Source organism: Olea europaea, unplaced genomic scaffold (assembly GCF_002742605.1).
Source record: "Olea europaea var. sylvestris unplaced genomic scaffold, O_europaea_v1 scaffold4273, whole genome shotgun sequence".
Classification (NCBI taxonomy): Eukaryota; Viridiplantae; Streptophyta; class Magnoliopsida; order Lamiales; family Oleaceae; genus Olea; species Olea europaea.
In genome coordinates, this window is record NW_019262580.1 from 9,824 (window position 1) to 21,379 (window position 11,556).

Here is an 11,556-nt window from a genome sequence, read left to right on the forward strand (position 1 = left end):
ACGAAGGCGGCGTTTTTGTACAAAGATTTTCCTCTGAAAGTGACATGTCATTGATTATTGTTCACGTGTTGGCATGTGACTTTCACAGTGACGGGTTGACAAAAGGTCAGCACAGATGTGGAGTGGTGTGAACCCATCAGTATACTCATATCAGTAAGCCTCGTATGAGTAAAATATTGTAAAAAAAATCATCCACCCTCAAATAGAGGTGTATTTTAGAGGTATTCTAAACTCCTCCCTTCCCTTGTACACATAACACAACCCTTATTTCATGAACAAGAGATTTTGAATCTATCGCTCTGAATTTTACTCTCACCACTCACTCAACAACAATATCAATTGATCAAATCTTGTGTTGAACCAATGGTTAAGAGTTAAGTCCTCTGTATATGGGAGTTTGCCAGGGAGAATTTCAAAATGTCCGATGATTTAAATTTTGCATTTGATGTTGGACAAAAATCATATAAAACAGATCAATACAATTCTGTCAAATTGTTTAACAAGCTCCATGTTCATGTGGCATTACTCTAGTGGTTATTCAATGCTGCTACAAGTACAGTAAACACTTTACAGAAATTGTGCAAGAATTCAAAACAAATCACTTGGTTGAGGGGAAAAAAGAATAAACAGTAAATGAAAAGAATTACCAGGTCAGCATTTTTTAAAATTCTGTGAATTATGTGTGAAAACTTCTTGTACCTAGAGCATAATTCATGGCTATTACACTTAAATCCATTGGTCATATTCTTATTTTTGTTAACAAAATTGAATCTCCCCTCTCATTTTCCCTTTTCCAATCTTTCCGTTTGTGCTAGTTTTCTAGTGTAGTCTAATAAATATAATTTATTATAATTAATTATAGTTTAATATGTTGACAAATAGTAAACCACTAAACATTATCAAGTTAAAAAACTTCAAATCGAGCTCTAAGGCCATCTTCAATTCTACACTGAAATTTGAAGTAAATTTTGCACTAGATTGAAGTGCCTCGTCCAAAATGTAATGTCTGAGGCAATGTGCCACAAATTGATGCAGGGCATTTTCAAAGCAAATAGCCTCAACTTCATGAAGTATCTTCTGTTGGACCCGGAGGGATTGTAATGAATGAGATTAATGACACAATATGTAGTAATAAAGATCACAACAAGAAATAAGATTAAAAGTAAATAAGAACGAAGATAGTTAATCCCGAAGGAACGATGTGTATTAATTGACAATATGAAGAGAAATTACGACACAACAATAATTCTTAAACAAAACTGACAGAGGAGTCTTGTATTTATAGGTCACGTTTCAAACGTTAGAAGAGTCCTAGAAAGTAAGAAACTCTGTTAAAATTCAGTTACAATTGTGCATAGAACTTCGACCGACAGAGAATTTCCTTTCCTTATTCAACTTTGATACAATCTTCCGTTCTAATTAAAAATCAAATACGCAATTTCAGAAAACTCCTAACCTTATTGAGTCACAAAACCTAACATCTTCAACAGCTTGGTAGTTGGCGCTTCAATCACTTTATTGTGCCATTTTCATAAAACGGGGCTATTACATAGGATGATTGCTATTTAGGTCATTTAAGATGACCATAAGCCTAAAACAACTAGGATTGACACTTATCAAGCCTAATTCAGCCTTGGAGATGAGGCAACGTGTCATGCATCCTATGTAAGTCACTTTTTTCTTTTTTTTCTTTTTTACTATAAAAGTTCACACTTAATAACTTCAAATGTGATTCGTATATTGCAAAACAACTTGGTATCTTCTCTCTTCAACTCAGATCCAATTAGTCAAGTCCAATGTTTCTCTCACTTCAAGTTACAATCATGCGCATCAACGCTTTGTCCAAGCGTGCATGTAACTTACTCATGGACAAAAATAGAATCGGGATACGTTGACCACGTATCTCATCGAATTTCAAGGTCAACAACTTATATTGTCAATAAATATAAGATTGATTATATAAATTATCTTGCACTATCTCGTTCAGTTCCTTAATGTTACATTCATTAAAAAAAAAATCCCTGAAAAGTGAAAACCAAATGCTCCGCCAGCACATAAAAAACTCACCAATAATGTTGCAAAATAATAAATTTATACTAGTACATTACATTTATTACAAAAACTGAAGCCTAGATAGATTCTGATTCAACATGGGCTTAGATTCATTCATTCCTCATACGTGAATGAATGGAAGCCAAATTCCTTATTTCTAATGTATCCCGGGAAGGATCCACACTCTTTGCAATTAATTTAGATTGGGATATAAAATATACAGAAGAGACATGCATTCTGATTCAAGTTGTTAGATTGGGATATAAAATGTACAGAAGAGACAAGCATTCTGATTCAAGTTGTTGTACCCTCACTCCATGTCACTACTCTGTCCTTGTCCCTCCTTTCTCTTTCTTATCGCGGATATTCATATAATAATTATGTATTTTAAAACTTGCTTGTAACTAAGTCTACATTTGCCAAGCATTATAATTTATTTATAGATGGTCAAATTTAATAGATCACAGTTAATATCCATTTATCTATCATTCACTTCTATTTATTTATAAATTCTTTCCAAATGGGGGCTAAATTGTAAAATGTCAACGATGGATTTAAATGTTAATTGGTCATTGAATTTTAGGATTTACTTTAGAGTTGGGTATTTTAATTCGTTTTATGATAGTCAGACGTTTTTAATATAATTCAATTGGACGAGTGGTCAATGACAATCGATGTTAGTTAACCTGATTTAGCTCATGTTTGTTTCTCATTCTTTTCTCATTAAAATAAAAAATACGATCGTTATCCATCATTAAGCCACCAAATTTGAATATTTATCTTTTGTGTGGGTTCATAATGACTATATTTTTTATTTTCATTTTTACAAAAATGTGAAACAAAAGCTCCCTTATTTTGAGAGAGACATTAAGTTCTCTGGCTTTGTTTATTGTTACTGGTCGAATATGAAATGCCACGCTGAGGCACCACAATAATACACGTGGAATACATGGATGAGTTAAGGCTCTTAAGGGGGTCAGCTGAGGTGCCTCCAAAGCTCAACAGAGCTGCCTTCAAAGATAGCCAAAGTGCCCATCGACGTGTTTTCAAGAATGTCCACCAAATCTCAAGAAGAGGTCCATGCCTTAAATTGAGGCTCAAGAGGTCCTTAAGCCGAAGCCCTGAGTAAGTGGCCGAGGCCCTAAAGTGAAGCACTCTATAAGTGATCAACGACCGAGGTTGTTGCACTGAACTTCGAGGTTGTTTTGCTAGAATTCTCCAAAGTGGTTCTAACCTTGGTCATCCGAAGTGGGTTCACATCTTCCCGTCGAACCCCTTGACACCGAGGTCCTTGACATCCAGAGGATCTGACAAACATATCTTAAGAACTGAATGATGTGATCTTTGTAATGAATATAAATATATTGTCTTGTCAATAGGATGACTCCTATGTGTAAGAACATTAAATGCACCACAAGCTAAAAAGCAAAAAATGATGGCTAGGACTAGATACTTTGATTAAGGAGACGAAGCCATGTGGCTACTCATGCAATAGACAATGTCTCATGAGTAACACTATAAATACTCCTATTCTTGTATCATTTTAAAGGATGAATCTATGAATGGAAAAAAGAACATAATATATCTCTCCATTGTCTCAATATCTTCTTCCTCAAACCCTTATATTTACAATAGAAATACTACAAAACAGATCCACATATACATTGTCTTCTAACGACACCTGTTGGCCATTTTTGGAGGTCAACATTTATGATTGATTTTAAAGTCCAACTTTTTTTTTTTTTTTTTTTGCAATCTTCCTTCTTGCAGCACAATAAATATCTGATTCTCTTAAAAGCACATCAATAACAAACAGAGTCTTTTGTCCAATTTGAAAAGAAAACGAGAGAACAATTCAATGTGGCATATAGTTTAACATAGGTGAAATTCAAAATGTAAAGCCTATTTGTGGAAATCATATTTAAGTAAATAAATTTATTCATTCTTTGATAGTTTATATTTTTAGATAAATCAAAGCCGATGGAGTTCAACTTTCACCACTATTCATTTATGTAAATTGTGAGAAAATACATCTTTAATAGAAAAGGTTGTTATATTGATACTATATTTTTTTTAATAAATGCACCACATTTTAATTGTATTAAAGGTCTGAAATAGACATCAATGATAGTTTATATTTTTAGATAAATCGAAGCCAATGGAGTTCAACTCTCACCAATATTCATTTTTGTAAATTGTGAATAATACATCTTTAATAATAAGGTGGTTATATTGATACTACATATTTTTATAAATGTACCACATTTTAATTGTATTAAATATCTCTGAAATAGACATCAACAATAGTGCCATCTTTGTTTGCGCACATTGGAGAGAGTACTCTACTACTGAAATTGATCCATTTGCACCTGAAATACCAAGGCCAAGGCCAACAACTCTTCTCGAATTATCATTGGAGACACTCTCACTTTAAGTAATTGACCTCTAAGTAGAAGGTTTATTTGTCACATTTGTATTTGTAAGTTTTTTAATCATGTTTTTATCTTTAACCTCCCAATAATTAGAAAATCTTGTCCTATGATAATTTATGTCGAAAATTCTACTAGTGTGCTCTTTAGTTTTCCTTTTTTTTTTTCCTTATTTAAAATACAAAAAAACAAATAAGTCTTTTTACTCAATTTTTACGGAATTTTTGGATGAAAATCGCCATCAAGGACAGATCGAATATGTTGATTAATGAAGGATGAAGATAAAAATGCAACAAGAAAAAAAAAGTTAGAAACATAAGTGGAACAATAAGTAAATGTTATGAATTTTTTATGCAACTAAAATGTGGTACAATTATAAAGAACATGGTGTGAGTATGTTTGGCTTTAATAAAAAGCTAAATCCATTCCATATGTGGACGGCATGGTAAAGACATTTAAACAATAATTTTTTTTGCACTTAGATGAGACAATTCAATACTATGCATATACCAAATCAATAAAGATATGGCACGTATGTATTTCTTTCTTTTATCCTTTTTATCTTTATCGTTCTTCTAGAAAGACAAGACTCGAAATATGCTCACTTGAAATATCAATTATTGCTTGGTTAAATACACCAGTGATCACCGTACTTTTACAAATTGGTATGATTGTCCATTTAAGTTAGTTCACTAATTAAAATTGAAAATGATGTCTACTATTTGTCAACTATTTTTTCAGAATCTAAACCCAAAAAAAAACATTTCAAGGTTAAAAATGATCCACTAACGAGGGGACAAGTTTTCAAAAGGAATGCATTTTTATTTTTCCATTTTGTCTTGTTTTATTGGACTTTTTCAATATGGACAATGTTTTCCGTTCTAGATAATGAAAGCATATCACTACTACAAACACGAAGAGTACAACCTCTGCTCGGATCCATGAATAAGGAAGAAAGTGTTCGTTCATGTCATCTCCAATGTTATTCAGTTAGAAATATAAATAGAGACAAAGGAGACGAAGATGGTGACAATGCATTATTTCTCGGTTTTTCGCCCATAAAAGAAAGAAAATGAATGGATACTTAATCGAAGTATGCTTAAAGATAGTATTATTGCATTGCAAAAACACATAATCAGTAACATAAATTTATTTTGGCCTGATTACATGAAAAGGGACGAATATAACTTGGTCTCATCTCCTCTCCACTCCGAATCTTGATTGAAATTTGATGTCAAAAACAACTGGTAACATAAAGTTGTAACGATGATGTTTCCTCATAAAGTTGTAACGATGATGTTTCCTCAAGCTTTGATTCCCATTTTCCAGGATATAGAAAATTTCTTCCCAACAGGCAATTCCAAGCCTTTAACATCCACCATCACACTCTTCATTTTATCGCTACCCTCTTCGAGTTTATCTGGATACTTGTGCCCTGCTGTGATAAATTCTACCTTGGAGATATCATCAACTGGATTTCCATCAATTTTGATTTCAAGGGCACCTCCGATTCCTTTCAAACCCAGTACTGTTACCTTTTCAATGATCCAACCTTTCTCCAATGCAAACTTGTTCTCTTGAACATCTGACCAAACCTTCACCGTTCCCTTGCTCACTGTTGCAGAGAAATCGACATATGTTGAATAACCATTTCCGAGTTCCATTTCTGGGAGCTCGTCCTCATCGAGGAATAGATTCCCTTTGGCTTCTCCTGAAGTTGATCCAAGTGGGAAGGTCACTATGAGGGTAAAAGGAGTCATTCTTGCTTCTTTAGATATCAATCCACCCTGCTGCATTGGGATTATGGCATTTTGGTATAAATGCACGTTGATCACATGAAGAGGTGCATCAAGTGTGAGGAAATGTGATTCTTTTGATACAATGACTTGTGTCATATCAAATATGTCATACCAACTCCCCGGGGGAAAGAGCACTTTGACCTCACTTTTCCCCTTCGTCAGCACGGGAGACACCATTAGACTGCTGCCAAGCAGGAATTGGGTGCTCAATCCATAACATCTTGTCTCATTCATAAAAGTAAAGAATAGTGGTCGAGCAATTGGTGCCCCTGTAGTGTGCGCCTCGTAGTTCAGTGTGTACAGATATGGAAGAAGCTTATATCTCATTCCTAAAGCATTTCTAGCAGAAATAGCCACAGATTTCCACTGATAAAGCTCCTGCCTCGGAGAATAATAGTTTGCATGATCCCTCGAGAAGGGGTAGAATGCACCTAGTTCAATCCAACGGTTGCAGAGTTCTTCTGTAGGTGCAGGATAGAATCCACATATATCTGAACCAACCATAGGAACCCCAAAGATTCCAAAATTCAGCATTGTAGAAATTGAATACTTCAAATCCTTCCATGTTCCCTTATTATCCCCTGTCCAGTGTGCAGCATAGTGACCCGAACCAACAAATGTGGATCGAGATAATATAAATGGACGTTTCCCCTGTAGCCCTTGAAGAGCTTTATGGGTTGCAACTGATTGCGAAAAACCATAAATACTATGGGCATCATATTCTAGTACACCATTATAGTGATAGGCACTAGTCGCTATGGTTTTGTACCCAACTGGAGCCTGTATTCCAGAAGCATTTATCTTGTAAGGGGGGTCGTCCCATTTGGTTGCTGTTACGTTCTTGCAGTCAAGGCAGCAGATCCAACCAGGCCCAGTTCCATTGGGACAAATTCTGCCCTCCGGGAGTGTACAAAGACCGGTGCAGAAGTTGGACGCTTCGTTCATGTCAATCCATAGACCATCCACAGGTACAAGTTCATGGAAGCGACGGATTTCATCACTCCACCATTCAACAGTTTTTGGGTTAAGGTAGTCCGGGAAGTTAAGTGCTCCTGGCCAGACTTGGGCTAAGTACGGCTTACCTTCATACTTAATGAAGACATCATTGGCTAGGCCCCTTTGGTAGACGCCATAACTCTTGTTAACACTAATTCCTGGGTCTATGATTACAATATACTTCATTCCTCGCGCATGAATTTTTTCTAAGAACGCCAACAACTTTGGACGAGAGTAGTTGGTTGGGTTAAGGGTGAAATCCTTGTGTCCGTCCATATGATCATCATCGTTCCATATAACGTCAAGTGGAATTTTGGCCTTCTTATAACTCTCAACCACGTCTTCCACCACTGATAAATTATGGTAACCCCATCTGCATTGATGGAAACCTGTGGCATCATAAAAGAAAATCAAGATATTAATTTGGAAATGGTATCAAAAGTTCCAGCTGAGCCATTGGAACACCAGAGGCAGTAGTCCATATAAAAGTACAATACATTTTAGTCACCAGGAACAATTACCAGCAGCCAAGTATGAAATAAAATAAGAGAAGCGCTATATCCATGTCCTCTGAGCCTTTTGGTAGATTGTATATAAGAATACATTACGTCGAATTCTTACAACTTAGATCATTAATAAAAAATTCTCGCTAGCTTGATAAATATGACTCATTGTAACATCTTCCTCCATAAGTAGACTAAGAAATATTAGACATGTCCCCTGAGCCTTTTGAGCATGAAAAAATAATTGCAGACAGTGAAGTCCCTATGGTGTAATTATAAAGGTAGGACCTAAAGTAGTCGTAATTAAGATCAAGGATACATTGCTCTTCAAGCACACCTCATATAGGGAAATAAATGGTCATAAGGAAAATGAAATGTGCAGGGCTTCTTTGGTGGTCCAGTTGTTGTTTTCTACTAGGAGTGATCAATTGGGCTAAAGATATCTACTTGATGCAGCACCACTCAAGAGTTTTGGACTTTCATCGGTATTCCCAGACTGGTCATTGTCATATATCTTTGTACAAGATATGGACTAGCTCTATTCACTTTCGTCGCATTAGCTCTATTCACTTTACATCTTTAGTGTCTATTAACATCAGCTAAACGTAAATGACCTTTTGCTTCAAAGAAAGAACAAAACATTATCTTGATTTTTGATCACAAGATGAGATATGGGGCTAAAGATTTTTAAGATTGTCACATTCTACAGAAAAAGAAGTTTCAGCTAATAGAGATTGAAAGGGGAATGTGAAAAGATAAAATATACTTGAGAAGAAAACAGAAATTGTTGGAGCAATCTCCCAACTTACGTTTATCTCTATTACAGACATCAAGAAATGTATTTCACAAAACGCGACACATAGGCAATCCCACTACCATATGCTTTCCCAAAAAGACCAACTCACTCGATCATAGATCAATACATTTTTACTTCAAAATTCAAAAAACACATCTAGGAATCAAGAAATATTCGCTACAGATGTTTGGCCAAAATTTCCTACACAACTCTGGCATCTGGTTGAGAAAAGCAGTTAAAAAAAAAAAAGCGCACTTCTAAGCACGGAGAAACATCAACATTTCATGGTATGTGTGTCTCTTTGGATAAACTTAAAAATGAAAAAGAAGTAAAAGTTACTTTTTAAGTTTCTTTTCTCCAATCATAAATTTGAAAGTCATCTTTTTGACAAACAATACTTGCTTTTCTAGAAAAGTAAGCTCTTTAAACTTAGCCAAACATGCTCTGGTGGGGTCCGTAATCTCAAGGAAAAAACCAAAAGATTTTAAAACAAGAAAATGTATTTCTTGTGTGAATTAATAGGATTTTAATTCATTGCAACAGAACATATTATCTAAATGTGAGCTATACTTCACATCCCACGATTTATTTCTCTCACAAAATTCTAGGGTGGGACGGTAGGGGCCCTCAAGGTTAAGGTTCAACCTTTTTAAATGTGAGCTATACTCTACGAGAAACTTCGTGGACCTTACCTTGTTTACCAATAAGATAAGATGTTTGAATGTAACCTATACTCTGTAAGAGGTCTAACAGGAGCAAGTATTGATCGTTATCACACATCATATCTTTTGTGTCAACGTTTTTCATTTTTGACATAGAAGAACTTAAATATCTTTACCTACCAAATTCGCAAATTCTAACCAAAATATAAATGGAAAAAACATGTACGTTTATCATTTTTCACATAAATATCTATACCTACCAATATAATGAGCAAATGCTCACCAAAATAATTTGGAAAAAAGAAAGAAATGACAATAATAAAAGTTGAAAAGAGATTTGAAACATACCAAAAGCCCAGTAGGGCATTGCAGCTGGCCTCCCTATGAAAGCCGTATACTGATCAACTACAGAGAGGGGTGTAGGACCAGAGAAAAATGAAAAGTCAAAAACACCCCCAATCACTTTATATGTCAAAGAACTCCCTCTGTAAAACACATCCATCCCATTACTGTTCAACAACAGAACTGCGTGAGCAGAGGCCTCACCATTCACATTCCTCAGGTCCATGTACACCGGGTGGGACCCATATAAATCAGCATTAAGATTAATGGCTGAGATGTCAGTAGTGTACAAAGTGTAAGGATCATTTGGATACAGTTTGATCCCATGGGGCTGTGTGTTTTCCCCCAAACCATACAGTGAAGCATCTTTAGGCAATTTTGTGGAAATCTCAAGATACTGATCTTTGAACACCAAATCACTATAAGGGTCTGATTCTTCTGATCTAGAATCAAAAAGGGTCTGACCGTTTGATTTTCTTTTTACGGAAAACGTAAAAGGATCTGTTGTGTAGGTGAATATTAGCTCACTTCCTGCATATTCTTTAGCTTTTGTTGTGTAAGAATTCTTTAGAGATGCACCAGATGTTTGTTTCACTGCAGGAGGATTTTCTCTTGGTAAAAGATTGTAGGGAACCTCCCATCTTTGCTTTTTTGCATCAGTAATGTGAACCCTTAAACAGGTAACCGTTTCATGCCTGAAAATTCGAAGAAAAATTATAAAAAAAAAAAAAAAAAAAAAAAAAAAAAACTAGTTTTGGTTTTTAAGGGGGCCAAAAAAAAAAAAAAAAAGAATTTTGTGGGATTGAGTAAACTTACTTAACATAGAGCTGCAGGAAAGGAATATCAGAGCCATAGATATTATTTTTCTGCTTGACTTGAAGAAGCCCTACAAGGCCACCATTGGGGGCATTTTCTACTGAAATCAAACGATAGCCTCTGCCAATTTTTGCTGAAGTGCTGAAGGCTACATCAATTCCAAGAATGCACAGAATCAAGAATGCTAGCAAAATTCTACACGAAAACATGATAGAGAAACTCGCCTAATGGCTAATGAACCTTCTTGGGGAGTTGGATTTATATTAGCAGAATTCTTGAATTTGCATGTGACTATGGTGTTTATTTGGGTCCCAAATTTTCTGGGTTTTACATTGGTCCCATGCCCCCATTAATCTCTCTTAATTGATTGGAGTAAGTTTTTTGTGTCATAATCTTGTCTCTCTTACAATGACAGTGTTGATTTATTATGCCAATCAATCGTACAATCAATTACGGGTGGCAACATAAGAAAGGAGAAGAGACCAACTAGTTCTTCTACTAGTAAAATGTAAAGTTGATTTGGAATGGTTTAAAAGTAGTCCAATGAAACCTGATTATATCATTCTTTCCGCTGTCTAATTCATTGTTTCTTAGTCTTCTAGACTTAGAAACTGATAAATTTTAATTACAAAGTTCAGAAATTTCGACTGGCCTTGAAAAAAAAAAATTTAAAATTGCACTCAGATGACATTTTGACCTTCCAAAAACTAGGCGACAAGCCTGTGGAGAGAAAAATGTTTGTGAAGAAAACGAAGTGTGGACACAATCATGATTTGATTGGGTTTGTCACGTTGATGATTGTATGATGCACTTTATTTAAATATTTTGTTGTGTACGTGTACGTGTACGTGTAACGATATTGGATTAGTATTAATAAAATAATGAGGCCAGATTTTTGGACCGTCGGTTTTAATTGAAATTTTCAGACCCTGCAATTCCAATTTATTTTCCAAAACAAGTTCCGATTTAAGTGGACCTTCGTTTTAGAGGATATTTGATGTGGATTAAAATTAAATTTTTTAATAGATTGTTATAAAAAAAATTTAAAATGTGTGGTTAAAAAGTTGTGGAATCCATAAAAAATATGATTAACAGTAATTTTTTGAATTTGATTTAGATTAAAATCGAATTTTAATCCAAACCAAACATGCACTTAATTGA

General features: G+C 34.9%; 1 protein-coding gene across 1 annotated transcript; it reads right to left on the reverse strand.

The window, feature by feature from the left end:
* Positions 1 to 5,540: 5,540 nt before the first annotated feature.
* On the reverse strand, positions 5,541 to 10,750 carry LOC111387812 (alpha-xylosidase 1-like). Its single transcript, XM_023012401.1, has 3 exons — positions 10,396 to 10,750; positions 9,586 to 10,274; positions 5,541 to 7,665 (listed from the first exon to the last, which is right to left on the reverse strand). The coding sequence occupies exons 1-3, from the start codon at positions 10,602 to 10,604 to the stop codon at positions 5,786 to 5,788; spliced, it is 2,778 nt and encodes a 925-aa protein (XP_022868169.1). The 5' UTR covers positions 10,605 to 10,750; the 3' UTR covers positions 5,541 to 5,785.
* Between the last annotated feature and the right edge of the window lie 806 nt (positions 10,751 to 11,556).

Excerpts from the sequence above, each read along its gene's own strand:
- LOC111387812 (XM_023012401.1), bottom strand. The coding sequence starts at position 10,604 with ATGTTTTCGTGTAGAATTTTGCTAGCATTCTTGATTCTGTGCATTCTT. Across the intron at positions 10,275-10,395 it reads TTCCTGCAGCTCTATGTTAA|GCATGAAACGGTTACCTGTT; the intron begins GTAAGTTTACTC and ends TCGAATTTTCAG. Across the intron at positions 7,666-9,585 it reads AATGCCCTACTGGGCTTTTG|GTTTCCATCAATGCAGATGG; the intron begins GTATGTTTCAAA and ends ATGATGCCACAG.